This window comes from Poecilia mexicana, unplaced genomic scaffold (assembly GCF_051168715.1).
Source record: "Poecilia mexicana isolate PSO_F unplaced genomic scaffold, ASM5116871v1 scaffold_3, whole genome shotgun sequence".
NCBI classification, from domain to species: Eukaryota; Metazoa; Chordata; class Actinopteri; order Cyprinodontiformes; family Poeciliidae; genus Poecilia; species Poecilia mexicana.
The window spans coordinates 31318332-31333758 of NW_028263372.1; the positions used below are offsets into that span (position 1 = coordinate 31318332).

The window sequence follows — 15427 nt, forward strand, 5'->3', positions numbered from 1 at the left end:
AATAAATAATAAAGAAATTGAAACTGACAAAAGTAATAGATTGACTACTTTGGTCAAACTGCAACAAATCTTCTTTCAAATGGTTCAGAAAGAGCAATTAGGAATTCTAAATATAAGGTAAACTAAACATTAAAGCATGACTTTGCTTAGTGCACAAAGCATAGAATTATACTGAATAGATCTGCCCTCATAGATTAGGCACATTGTCAACTGATCTAGAATTCTTTTCAATATCGGGAACAATACATATATCAATACACCAAAATCAGCATCAAGCGCGCAAGGACACGTCTAGCAGAACCATTAAGAAGTTGATTCAGGTCAGGCTGGACTGGAGAAAGGAAAGAGTAAGATAGACAGAAAACCTCAGATATTGGATGATAGAAGAATGGAAAACGGTACCAGTCCCAGTGTGAGTTCTTTGTATGCGACAGAAGATCATCAGTTAGAGTCAAAACAAATGCAAAGACTCTAAAAACAGGGGATTTGGCCTCATAGGATTATATAAAACAACGCCTTAACCTGTGTACAGCTGATTGGGGTCCTCTTCGTCCTACAACAGGAACAGACATAATGCTGACCGTGGCGAGTTCAGAACGTTGTAGATCTGCTGTGAGAGCAGCCTGACTGCATGTTGCAAAGGAAGACTTCATCAAACTAATCCACCCAATAACCATGTGATAAAATCTTTTCTGATTACAGATGGACACATTCATCCTTTTCATTAAAATCTATTCTGTTAATTCAAAATCTTTTAGTGTATTTTTCGTGTAAAGCAACAGTTGTTTAAAAAGAAATGGGCAAGTCAGATAAAGAAAGGGTCTCCTTGCATCTCTTAGCTTGTGTATTTTAGCCATGGCTATGTAGTGTCAACCACCCACACAGATGAGGAAACCGTACCTTGGGAAATCCGACCCTCAAAACAACAGAAGTAGGACTGAACACCACTAATACCTCATCTGGTCGTCCAGGGTCCTTTACATTTTCCTGCAGGAGATCACAGGTCTTGGAAAAAGAAGTTTTACAGTTTTTTAATGATCCTTTACGAGGTTAACGACCCAGAAATCTGAAACCCTGAGTTTAATGTTCTAAAATAAATAATTGATTCAGTTACAGTTCTGCTTCAAATCATTTCAGCAGAGGTGCAACCAGCTGTTTTAGTGGCTGCTGTGGATCTGTTTCTGTTTGCCTGCTCCGATTTCCCTCAGCGGTGTCTGTCAAAGCGCAGCCCTGGCTTCTCCTGGCGGCCTGTGCTGCAACACCCTGCTGATAACCTTGCTGACAGCCCTCTTTCATGAGCCTCAAATGTGTCCTGCCGTCTTCAACAGACCACTGCCACTGGTCTTATCTTCACTCACACACATTGGCCACACACAACAACACTGCAACCGTACTTCACGGAGCGCAGAAGCAGGCAAGGCTTCGCCAGCTTGACCCACATGGAAGCTCCGGCTGGCCAGCTGTCAGTAACCCACCTTTTGTCTTCTCTACATGGAAGATTGGGGGGTAAAAGCTTTGCTGTCCATTCATCTCTATCACCTATTTGCCTGCGCCTTTTTTCTTTTTAATACAAACACACCATCTTTCAAAATAGATCCACTCTGTGAAAAAGAGGGGGACCGTATAATGTGACGGATGCGGTGTGCAGAGAATTATGAGGTGGCATTTCGGTTTCCCCGGAGCATTACACCGTTGTTATCTGTAATAATTTAGGTGCAGATGGGAAAAACACGTTTTCAGGAGAGCTGAGTTTTGTTTGCAGAGCTACCCTCCTCAGAGTGTGCGGCATAAACATTACCATCCTCCAGCTTGTTGTGAATATGCATGTAATTAGCAAACTAAATTAAGCAGAACTAGACCGAATGCCATTGGTGGAAACAAGCAGAGCTGATGATTTATGGTGCTGAACTATTTAGAGTGATGGAGTGTCATGAACTAATGAAAGGCTCTGGTAAACAAATACTTTGCATTAAAAATAGCTGTTCTTCTGAAAGAAAAAGGGAGAAAGTAGCTAATATTAAAAATTATAATTTTAACTATGCTGAACAATATAAATAAACAAGCAAGACACATACAGCATCCCACAGATTTCACGAGGCGAATATTTCATGCGCTGCCAATTTTGTGCTTTCAGTTTGAATGACAGGTGCTTTGTTGGTTCAGAATCAATAATCTGCTTTGGCCCTTTTGTCTGTAGAAAGAGTTATTTACTAATGTGGATCGGGGATTATGTAGATGAGAACGAGGCATATCGATCACAATGCAACCAGATTAGATGGCAAGGCAAACACAAAGCTTTTATGCCAACTTTGGAGGCACTCATTTGAATTTTTATTATTTATTTGTATTTCACAGAGGAAAACTGACAGTAAAGATCCTCCAAACTCTGTAAGGGTAGCTCTAAAGATGTGCCCAGACAGCAATAATGAGTTGTGCTACCCAAGTATTACCTAAAGTTCATCACAAAGACTCTTGTGTTTATTTATGACTCTTGTGTTTTGTTACATTGTGTTGTGTTATAGCCACAAGCTGAAGTCTATTTTGGGGGGTATTTTAGACGAACATAATGTGGAATTGTGAAGCGGACAGTAATGCATGTTTGTTTTGTTTTTCTTACAAATAAAAACCTGAAAAGTGTGTCTTGGATACTTCACTACAACCCTTTACCTTCAGAAATTACCCAGTTACTAGAGTCAGTGTTTGTGTGAGGCTTCCCAAGGAACATATATCCAACAGTTCAATTCAATCCATCATCTAAAAATGGAAGAGAGTATGGAACATATTAAAATTTGCCAATGAGAGCATTAACCAGCCAAGAGGTCGGGAGCTGCAGAAATCCACAGCTCAGGTGTGAGAATTTGTTGACAAGGCAATTATTAGTCTTGCACACCACAATCCTGTCCATGATGGAGGAGCAGGAAGAAAGCAATTATTGAAAGAAAGACGGGAAGCCACAGCCATGTAGGGTACACAGCAAACAAGGGGGAAAAGATGGTCAAAGAACAGGATACCAGTTCTGGTTGCACACCTGTGAGACACACATTTGTGTTGTTCTGCTACAGAAGATCACAATAAAATATATTGACATTTTTGGTTGTCGCTTGACAAAACAGGCTTTCAGAGATATTCATATTTTGTAAGACTCTTTAAGGAGATGTCGACGATTCATACTTACTGTAGTTTATTTTGTCTGCTTGCTATCAATGCAGAGTTCAGCAAGTTACCAGCAAAACTCACAGACCTGCACCAGCCAGGATCTAAGAAAACAGGTTTAATTAGCGTTGAGTGTAAATAGTTATCACAGGTCAGTGCACCATAGACTTTAATTTTAATTTGCCTTTGCTTTGAAAGAAAGCTTCAACATGTAGGGATGTGCTTGTGAACCCTGCAGTAAGGCATGTTCAACAAGTGAAGGACTTAAGACTTTCAATACTATATAATATAAAAAGGTGAGGCAATCTGATTTTTATTTAAATGGAAAAAATAGCATTAAATCAATTTCATTAATTTTCACAGTACTAAGTGCAATTATTCAGCTGTGCAAACAATCGAGTCTTAGCCACTTTCGCCCTCTGCATCTCCTCGTCCCCACAGTGAGGCTGCAGAGTTCAGGCAGCCTTCGGCTCCCCAAACAATTACACGCTAATCTGCAATGTGAAATGAGCATTGGGCTTTTAATCTCATAGCAAGAGAGTCCCCTACTTCACCACAAAATAGAGAGAGTCTTATTAGGTCTTGGAGTTTCTGACCTTCTGCTGCCATTGCACCACCACCACCCCATACATTTCCCACCAGTGTAGACAGCAAAAGATCTTTTCCTCCAGCAACCTATTGGTAGATTTTCCCCGCGACACCACCAGCCTCGCTGTTTAATTGCTTGTCAGATTGAATGTTCTCCAGTTTTCCCCCTTCCCTGCAATATCAGCTTGTAGATATTGCTTTTCATTATAATATGCAGGATAACCACACTGGTGCATTTTCTTGCAGAACAGAAAGCACACAAATCTATAACATCATGTTTGTGCTTTTACTGAAAACCAACCACTGTACCAAATTATATTAAATGTTCAGGTAGACAGAAGTCATCACAGAAGTGATGTACAGTAAATCTGTCATATCAATCATTCACATTGTTTTTACACCAGGCGTTCTCTTTTTTTATTATTATTTTTTTAGAAACACCAGCTTTGTACATACCAGGTACCTATATCTTGTCATTTTAAAACAAAAGTACTTGGTACTTCTTTAGTTTGATATTTGATAAAAATAAAAAGGAACAAAAAACTAACCAATACAGGATTGATAAAAGAATCAAATCTTTCACACAAAAACACACTCAGTACTGTATAACATTTTTGTAACTGTGTCTAAAAGCAAAGTTGTAATAATTGTTTTTTTTATTTTTAATAGATTTTGGCCTGGTCATTGAGCATATCAGTTAACAAATCACACTGGTTTTAGAACTTGGAGCTGGAACATTTTGTGTTGGATCTGCTGCCAATGCCCAGGCCTCGATGCAATATCAAACGTAAACTGAAGGTAGAAAAACAGCCACCATCATTCTTGGCTCTCTCTTTTTTACTTCAGTTTGTACTAAGAGTTTTCTTTACTCCACTTCTTCAAGAAGAATTACTAGCTATACATCTCAGTTAATTTGTTCTTGTTTACTTTGCTAATTTATTTTGAACACTAAAGACAGACCAACATGATTGGAACAATGGGATTAGACCTCTAACCAGGATGCCATCTCACACCATCCTAATTTATTGAAAATACTTTAATTCTTTTACAACATTTGGTTCTGGGAGACAATCCAACAGATGGATGGATGAATAGTGCAATGTGGGGAGTAGCTTAATGGACTTAGTTTTTATGAGACATACAGCTTTAGCTCAGTCATCTTCCCTCACATTTCACATTAATAGAATACACAATTTGAACCCTTAGTAAGAAAGATTACAATGTATTTTTGGATATGCTAAAGATTTTCACAGTTTGAGTGATGCAACTTTTAGACCACAGATAAAATGCCCAGTGCTCCACTGCTACAAGATTAGAACTACACAAACACCAACAATTGGCCTAATAACATTTCTGAGTCATGAGCTGCTGGACCGACAAAAGTGTGAACTAGTTTGTGATTAATTCAACTTTTAAATATTTGATTAGTGGCACCCATATTCATGTGTTCCATAATGTGAGTTTCTTTAAATATAAAAAAGTGACACAGTTAAAAGTAACTTTTCCTCTCTTTGTGTTGCGCATCACTGAGTTTTACACCCTTTATTTTGATATACTCATGCTCAAAATGGGGCATCAATGGCGATATCTGATCTTCTATAAAATATACTTTATTTTCTCTTGTTAAGAGTCATCAAAAAATACATGTTAAGAGAGGCAACTGTGTAATAACAGATTAAATAACCCAACCAGGAGCAAATAATTTGCTGCTGGAATATGTGTGTATTTATTAGTCTTAGCTTCTGACGCAGACATCCTTTGATGAAAGTAAACAGAAATCTTCTCCAGCATCTCATTTATTCCGTATTTTCAGCCATTTAACAAGTGGCCTTACGTTGGAAACAGATGGACCACGAGAGTGCTCGATTCATCCTGCTAATGCTTTGTCCAGACATGAGGCATACATTATCTTGGGGGCAAAAGCCTGTGTAGTGCCCAGTGCATGGATGGATTAGTATGTGGTGCCTGACAGTGATAGATATTATCTACACTGCTCTTTATCTTAATAGGGAGGCCTAAATTTAGAATAATAACACAATGTCTGATGCTATCATCTGTGTCTTGCACTTTTAACCCAAATTCATTGTATTGCATGTTCTCTAGCCTATTGAGCTGCCTTTTATCCTACATTATAAAATAGACCTTGAAGACTATCTTTAACTTCATCTCTGCTCTCACTGAAATGGTATTCATAATGGCTCTCATGGATCGTCTTCAAAAAACAGGAGATTTAGAGAATGAAGAGTGTGCGTTATAAAATAACCTTTCAGTAGTAAGTTGGCTCTAGCATAAAGTCAGTTTAGTTATATCTCTAAGTTGGGATGTAACAGAAGGACACCAAGATCCATTTTTGTGTCTTCAAACTGAGTAACAATATCATCCGCTCTTACTTAGATCTAACCTTACATTCTTTCCTGTCCTGCTGCATTCTTATCTTTTCTAGTCCACAGGTGCTGCTGATTCTTTAATCATACTTTAAACCTGTTCTCTTCCACGCGCCTCCACCTTCTGCTCATATCTGCAGTATTTCTAACTTACTTCTTGTATCTTTTCTCTTTTTCCTCACTTTTCTTCTATCATTACTTCCCTTTCTTTACCTTTTGTTGCTGTTCTCTTTTTCCCTCCCTCCACCTCTCTCTCCTGTGGCGACACTTGCAGTAGAGATTAAAGTGATCAAGGACCTACCATGGCCGCCTCCTGTTGGCCAACTCAACACCAGCCCTCCCCTGGCGGAGGAGCTCGAGTCTCCTTCCCAGACAGCTCAGCCGTCGCCCGGACCGACGAGCTGTGACCAGCACCACCATGGTGGGTGTTGGTGTCCAGCATATTTCCCATTAATTGCCCTTCACCCTCAGCCTTCTGTGTGTCCATTATTCCATTCATCTGTGCACTCGTTTATTTAGTTTGGGAAGTAATTAGGTGGCACATAATATCTTTTTCATTTGTGTTTTGTTTGTTTGTTTTTTTTACTCAGGCTGCTGACAGATCAAGTTGTGTTGTTGTTGTTTTTTAATCAAAGATCAAATTTGATTTTCCTCAGCCATGAAGGTAACTCAGAACCACATCATTGCATCACTATAAATGTGTCAGTTAAACACGTCTGTTTCATCCTCAATATGAGTGAGGACCGACTATTTAACTTCACAAATTGCATTGTTTTAGCAAAATTCAATTATCTTAATTTAATAACACTGAGCAATTAGCAGTGTTTAAAAGGCAGTTGTTTCTTGCCACTTTTGTCACTTGCTTGGTCATGATGAGGGATTGCTGCAAAATTTAACATTTATCATTTGGGTCATCTTCCTCACACTGATACTTTTTTTGGAATGCATGCAACTGAATTTGATTCTCTTTTCTTGTTTTGTATCGGATTGTTTTTTGGATATGAATTGGACTTATTCACTAGTAAAGTTCCTTTATGTTGCATTTATGTGAAATGGTCCTTTATAAATAAACCAAACTGGAAACTGGGTTAAATTAAAATCCAAATAATTTATTCACTCTACCTGATAATTCAAAGACAGTGATGTTTAAAAACTGAGTCTGAAATTTCAAACTTTGGGATAGGTAGTATCAAAATAGATAGTGAAAAGGAAGAGTGATCAGATTTTATTCCACTGCTAATTCAAATTTTTTATTAAAGTTGAACTCAGTTGTTTCCTACTTTTTATTGTGTTGAAATTTGCAGACCAATGGAAAATCAACTTTAAAAGTGGTTCTCACATTTTGATTGGTAGTCTTTATGAGTTTCAGACAAAAGCGATTCTTGGCTATGGAATACACCAAAGAACTGGTTCTAAACAAGCATTACCATTAGAACCAGTTTGCTTGGAACGACTCCACACTAACAACTTTAATCTTCTTCTGTTTAATTTCTGAACTATGGGGAGAAAATTACAGAAATTGTCAAGCATGTGTAACTTAAAAAAAAGATTGTTAATGAGGGAGAGTAACATTTTCCTGCTAATGGTGACTTACTGAAAGAGTTTAAGATGCACTGAATAATTTGGCTTTAGGTATTAGCGCTGTAATGATTGCACTTTTCCATCTGGATTACATGTGGCAGAAAATCACTAACTGCTGGGCAGGTTTTAAGATGAAGCCTCATTAGTTTTAATTGTGCTGAACTGCCGTCTCCATGCGTAATTGCCTTTCGTTGTGACCCCCATTTCCTCTTGTCAACATACTCATAACCGTCCCAGATGTCCCCCTGACCTACTGTTCTATACAAGGGGATGACTTGAGTTAAAAAATAAAAACAGACTCCTTCACTGCAATTTTAGTTGTTGACTTATTCATCATCATAATGGACACAATTGACAAGTATGTCACCTATTTTTAACAGACAGGCAGTAGTTGATATTGGGAGCCCCTGCACAGTCACAATCTGACTGCTTTAATTATCCAGGGGAAAGAAGGATATGTTTCTGAACTAATGCCAGGAATGGGATTTTCCCCAAACAGAGTGGGAAAGCTCAGAGTGGGGCCATGAAAAAGGACACCACTGTGTGCTATAGGCGAGGACAGGGCGAGGAGCTGATTTATGCCCACAGATCCATGGGAAACGCTCCAGTTCCCCGAGTGATGTGAGGGAGTTTTAGAATCCCGTCCTGTAAAGTGATCCCCTCTCCATCCCAGCAAGTGTGGCCCCACTCTACATCTTTCAGGTCAAAGGTCCATGTGTCAGAAACACATGGGGTTGAAAGCTTCAGCTGCTGTAGTGAATATAGTTACAAGTATATAGTTACAAGAATATAGTTACATTGACCTTAGAGTGCTGGTAGACCTTCATTTCCACACCAGAACATTAGACATCCATTAAACATAGAGCTGCTTAAATCCTCTGGACAGGCTCAGATAAAGTGAAGATTCTCTGTCTGTTCTCAGTAGTAGGACATGTTTATTCATAAGGATCCTTACCCAGTTCTAAGCTGCTTTACACACAACAAAAGATGGAAGATACAAACAAATTAGGCACTTTTGAAAGAAGTGTTTTGATATTTTAATGCAAAGTTCCTGGTTCTCTGCAGTCTCAGTCGGGAAGTGAATAGTTTGTTTTCCTATTATCTGGGCTTGACCCTGAATGTCCAGATGTAGTTCTAGGATGTCCCCACTTGAGGATACGGAGTCTCAGAACCAGGGACAGGGTGGAGCAGTAAGGATGTTCTGTAAATCAGGAGCGTCATCAGTTGATGAGCATCAATTACCTCTTTTAACACACGAAGGAGACATCATGCCAACAGAGCAGAACGTACCTCAGCCATGGACAATTTTGTCAGAAGCATCCCTCTGTGACCAGATGTCACTGTGTATTTATTGACTAATTTTTTAAAGAGGCTTTGGTAATTGGGGGTTTTAAAGGTTAGCAGGAGAATTTTAATTTACATTAATTAAGGAATGGAAAGCCAGGAGAGGATCTTAAGAAAATGGTTGATATATTAACTCAGGCAGGATTGGATAGGAAAATGTGGTGAGTTCTGTTTGTAACAGAGTTTATTAACTAGATTGATGGGCAAAACATGGAGAATATTGTTCTAGTGATTGGGTCAGGAAGTGATAAATGCATGGATCAATGTGTAAAAGAAAATAAGCATAAAAGGTGGAAGAGAAGAGGCGAGTTGAAAGAAGGTGCTTTTGGAGATGTAACTCATGAGGTGGCTACTGAAGATGACTTCAAGGTTGTAGTTATGTGAGCAATGGGTTAGCATAGACTTCAGGTGAATAAGGCAGGAGTGCAGATCACGCCTCACACAGTCTCACACAGACTTGCCTGTGAAGGTCATGGATTTAATTGAGATTCAGATCAGTGGAAGCAGAGTTTAAGGTGGCAAATGATGTGGCCAATAGGAAGAATATGACATTATCAAAAAGAGAGGACCAAACAAAAAACCTTGGGGAACACCGTTGAACTATAGTCTATTAGACAGATGCAATGTGAACTGGGAAAGAGCTGAGCCGGTGATGCACGTGGTACGTTTATTAGTTTCAAAGGCTGTCGTAGGGTCGACGAGAACGAGGATGCTGAGAAATCCAGCTAGACAAAGGAAGTTGATGATTTGATGATTTTTAGCAAATGCTCTTATCTCTGAGCTTTAGATGGTAAAAGAAGATTGAAGACAATCTGAAGACAGTTGAGGCAAGGTTATTTGAGGACAGGGTTGATGACAATGGTTTGAGTCAGTCAGTTACAGACACATAACTGAATGAGTGAAATGCTTACAAAATTCATAAATGCCATTTTATAGTCACTTTGTTCTAACTGAGATAAGCAGAAGAACAATGTATTACAAGTCGGCATTGTCAGTTCAGCCTCATTATCAAGACTGAAATGCAAATTGCCATAGCAGATATTAAATCTACATATAAATTGGGACATATTTGTTTGAGTATAAAGAGGAGCTTGTCTACTTTGTTTTTGTATGAAATAATTATCCACACTTTGAAGAGTTTCTCTCTTTGCGTCTTTTGTCTTAGATGTCTTTTTAAAAGTATTTGAAAGATACACAGGTTTTGTTTAAAATGGATAAACTAGCTTGAAATTTAGAGACTCAGTCTTTTGTCTGGGAAAACTTAATTAGAGCTTTCTTTTGAAACCTTCAGGAAAGATGAACAGATTTTTTTGACCACCGATTTAACATATCTATCAGAGATCTTGAACTGTATTGTTACCTTTTATCAAATTAGTCAGTTTTTTCAGCACCTTCTACCTTATTATTATAAAATTAAACTGAGTGGTTATTTTCACATTCTTTCTTGCTAAATTAAAACATTTTGAATGATCTTTTTTTTTCCATCTAGCAAATTCTGATGAGTTGCAGACCTGTGAATTAATTCCACACATCCAGGCTGTAAAATGTTATTTTCACCTTTCAATGCAGCTGTAGGTGACACATGTCGCCCCTCGGAGTATTCATCCTTTTTGATAGGAGTATCATTAGCAAATGAGAATTAATTAGCTGGCTTAATTAGAGAAATTTGCGCGGCTGTGTGTGCAGCTGGGGATAAGGTGTCATTGCTTGGAATCGGCAGTAATCAGTGTTACTTCATCTTTCATTTGGCTATGAAACAAAATGATCAATTCCAAGTTTCATGTAACAGTGGTATGCAAAAATATTTATTACAAGATTTTTTTTCCTACATTTTCCCATATTTTTCCATTAATTTCAAAGTATTTTACTGTGTTTTTATGTGACAGACCATGACAGCATGGTGCATAATTATAAGTTGTAAACAAAAAAACTCTCAACAGATTTCAGAGCTTCCATTTCCTGAGTCTTATAGGCTATTTCTAGTTGTTCTCTCAACAGATTTTCTCACATGAGCTGTTTGTAATTTCTCTAGTTACAAAGGTAACTTTGTAACTTTAGAGATTTGTTTTCTTATTTTTTTTTTTTTTTTTAGAAAACCATATATAATTTTTAACAATTTTGCACCATTTTGTGTGGGCCTACGACGTAAAATCCCAATTTTGTTGTAAAGTAATAAAATATAGAGCGGTTCAAGAAGTTTGACTCCTTTTGCAAGGGTCCTCACTTCTGTATCTGGTCTGTTTTAGCTGTGGAGTCCTGCTGTGGGACACATTCTCATTGTTTTTGCGAAAAAAAAATCTATTGTGCTGAGCTTTGTTTTGCTCTGCTGGGTAATATTACTGTGCAGATTCCATCACTGAAATAGCCTTTTGACATTTATGTTTGTTTGTGTCCAAATAAATCAGTTCGCTGCTCCTCACCATTCCCCTCTGCATCGCGTATATGTGTTTCTGTGTGTTTGGGTTTGTGTTTCTTGGGATTCTCTGAGGGGAGATGTGTGTTTGAAGGGGACAGGCCTTCCAGCCATCAGTCACCATCTAACTGACAGTTCAATCTGATACACAGATTCCATTTGCTGCACTTTACAAGCAGCAGGTCTGATAACAATCCCAGATACCCTAACACATTTCACTATATGTCTTAGTGTGTTTATGGGATGACGCGTGTGCCTGCGTGTGCATGTCTTCGTGCACCCCCGCTGCCCTGCTCTTAGGGCTGCCTCCGAGGGCTTTTGTTCACCGGTGAGCCAATCCCCCTGTCAGTCTCCTGTCGGCCATGTCTTGGACGGTGCTCTCCGGAGAAAGAAAAGGGAATTGGTTTCCCTCACTCCTGCTTGTATTCGACCTCAAAACATAATTCTTCAATTGTCTGAAGCTGCCGTAGGTGAGATGGCTGGTAAAGGAAGCAGACACGAGTCCATTCACACTTGAGCAAATATAATGATCGCTTTTGTTTCGTTTAGAGTCCCTTCAGAATAATGCTTTCTTCTGGAAGTATGTACGCTGCCTGCAGAGGGGATGGTAAGGTTGATTGGATAAACTCCATAGAGATCAGGCACTCAGCCTTTAATACAACTGGAGCAAAAGACCAAAGTTTAACCAAAGTCAGAAGGAAACTGTTAAGATTTGGTAAGAAGAAGCATAGTGTTTGTAGAACAGAGGAAATGTGAAGAACTGATGTTAATCAGAGTTGCAATGCAGAGATGTCATAATACAAGATAACCATATTCATCTTCACTGAACTAATAAAGTTCAATTAACTTTACTAGCCTATATTAGTTTTCATTTCCTCTCTTTAGACCAGGGGTGGGCAACTCCAGGCCTCGAGGGCCAGTCTCCTACAACTTTTAGATGCGTCTCTACTTCAGCACACCTGAATCAAATAATTAAGTCTTTAGCAAGACTCTGGAGAACCTGACTGCACTTAGGAGGTGATTCAGCTGTTGGATTCAAGTGTGTTGGACCAGGGAGACATCTGAGTTGCAGGACACCTGCCCTCGAGGACCAGGATTGCCCACCCCTGCTTTAGACCAACACATTGAAGATAAAAGAATAAGAGTCCCTTTTCTACAGTCCATTTTCCTCTTTCTGTCACAAGCAAGTGTGGGGAGCAAACAGGGCAAGAGTTTCCGAGTGTTTGCCAGAGGGTGTTAGATGCAGAGATCAAAAGGGAGGGTGACGGGAAGCAGCAGAGGAAGAGGTAGGACCGGACATATGCAAACAGGAAGAACAAAATTGAAAGCGAAGGAGTGAGAGCAATTGGCTGCATCTTCATGTTGTGATCTGTCAGCGCTGACAGGGGCTGAGTGGAGCAAAGATGCATCTCCTGTGTCCCCTCGGTCAGTTTCCATGGAAACGCTGTTTCTCACCCGAACAAATAAACTGCATTCTCATCTAACTTTCTTTATGTTTTCAAGCAGTCAGCACGGGCTGTATGAAGGAAGGGGAATAACTTCAAAATCCTTTCATATTTACTTAGATGCAACACGGGGACTGGCTGCAGTTGAAGCATCAGACTGGAGAAAATTGGCGCTGCGGCTCATACTCCTCCATGGGTCCGAGGTTAGACCCACAATTTACCCAGCTGTCATGCAGCGGTACAATTTGCCTCTCGTCGTAAGACTCAGACGTAGCCCTATAACGAACAGAAGTGCAGAGGCCAAGATAACAATCAGTCATTTGGAATAATCATTTCCATGAGTTTATGTTTGGGGAGACGCATCAGCGAGCTTAAGGCCAACGAGTTCAGCCTGGGGTTGAGTGTGGAGGTCAAGGGGGGCCCCTGGTGGTTGAACGTGAGCTAACAGCTGTCTTCCTTAGCAGCCTGACAAGATAGTGGATAATATTCATGTGATGGTGTAAATAACAGCAATAATAAAGAAAATGTGATCTTTATGCCAATTTAAAACAGAATGAAGTAGATGTGTAAATACTGATTAACCCTGAAAATTGCATTTAAGTGTATAATTTTCACTTTTTTTTTTTACATAATGTGTCACTTTTAAATCCTAATCCTGACCAACTCAGTTGTTTTCCTAGGCTTGCTGAAAATGTTACAATGCCTGATTATTAATTTTTTGTTATTGCCAACCCTTTAGGTCAGTTTAGAGCTTAGAAGTTGACCGACCCACAAACTGCCATGCAAGCCAATCCTCTTTAAGTGGACTGTAGAGTCTAGACTGATGTACGGCTGTCTCCATCGATGTGCTGTGAAGATCTCAGCACTTGTCTGACTATGAGCGCTATGTTCCGGCAGGATAATGAAAACACAACATGCAAGACTGACCATGAGTGACTAAGAGCAACAAAATCAGACATTGTCAAGTTTTCACTACATTAACCATTTCCATCCAGACCAGAGTGCCTTCAGCCTTAAAACAGTCCCCACCTGACGCCGGTTGTGTGTCCGATGCTGGAAGCCTCCCTTCTCTTATTGCTTGGGATGTGTGTCAGTGGCTGCAAACAGTTTTCTTTCCCCAAACCTTGGGGTGTTTTGACATCAATTACAGTGATGGATGACCGGGGAAAAACAGCTGAATCCCTCCCACACACAGACACAGTTTGACCACCTCTCATGATCACCACTCCAGCCTCCGGTGCCCAGTGTTTCAGGGAACCTTCAGCTGTAGCTTCTTTTTTCTTTTTTTCTATCTGTAAATGTTATTTTTTCTTCCGTCCGCTTCAGTGAACAAACCTGCATGCCTTTCTCTCTTCCGTGAGTTGATTTGGCTGAGAAAACAGCCAGTGTATACTCTGGCAGTGATGTAATGAGAGCAGGTCACCTCAAGCCCCCATCTGCCATCAAACAGTTCCCTGTGGCCTGGCCAGGGGAGCGCTTCATGCCTGGAGCTGACCGTGGGAGTCTGAAAAGCCAATTTAATATTTAACTTGTGGAACTTGTATGTGTGTATTGCTGTTTACTCATATGAAGTCTTCAGATTTGCTTGTTTGCACATTTACATCTACTAAAGCAGCAACTGCTCACAAATACTGTATTAGGCATGGAAGTATTTATGGACACATGGAGTTGTTTGAATGTTTTGAAGGAAGTTTGTATGTGTTTTTTCTCTCTCTCTCTTTCACTGGAATGTGTGCGCAGACTGATTTATGTGTCTTCCATAGTGTGTACACGTCCTTCTGTTGGATGACTTACACAAAGTGGGTGTGTGGGTGTGTGTTTGCGAAAGCACAACCATGGTTTTTGTTCTCACACATTTGCACTGGTGTAGTTTGACAAATACATGATGTCGTAAGCCTCACAAATACCTACTGCACATAAGTGACCTTAACCTGACTTCTAGCTTGAGCAGAGGCAGTGAACATGTATGAGACATTCATGTGGTTTACTCAAACGTTTTTTTATTCAAAAATTTAAAACACACCTTTATTTAAAACAGAAAAGCAACTGAAAAAAGTATCTCAGATACTACTACAAAAACATAATACATGGATAAGTACAGCTTTAATTTTACTATGTTCTCTGCTATGTTTGCATTATGATTTTTGATGTATTGATGTAGAAATATGGAGTTAAACACTCAAAATGAGTTCATTGTTTTCAAAAGCTTATTGCATAGAATGTTGTACCCTCTTTGCTGTCATATATTAAGACAAGTTAAACTAATTTTAGCTGCTCAATGTGTTGTGCTGTCTGTTTAGGTTGCAAGCCTGCAGTTGGCTTATGAAAAAGCACACTACTTTTAGCATCTCAACTTTAGTTTTAAATCAGCTTTACTTTAATAAGAGTGATATGTGTAGTTACCCTAGCATTGTCACTGGAAACTGGAAACATGTTGAAACAATTCTTCTTGTAGTAGTCAGCTGGCCAGCAATGTGCAGCACATGAGGGGGAAGGTCACATTACATTCTAGTCTCACT

General features: G+C 39.4%; 1 protein-coding gene across 3 annotated transcripts in view; it reads left to right on the forward strand.

Moving 5' to 3' along the window:
- shf (Src homology 2 domain containing F) overlaps positions 1-15427 on the forward strand; it is a 101067-nt gene that overhangs the window by 73281 nt on the left and 12359 nt on the right. The window contains exon 5 of one of the 3 annotated variants that reach the window (XM_088004435.1): positions 6400-6546. The exons of the other annotated variants lie outside the window; for them this stretch is intronic. Within the exon in view, the coding sequence (XP_087860561.1) occupies positions 6400-6546 (147 nt within the window). The remainder of the gene's footprint in view (positions 1-6399; positions 6547-15427) is intronic. 3 annotated transcript variants of the gene reach the window in all.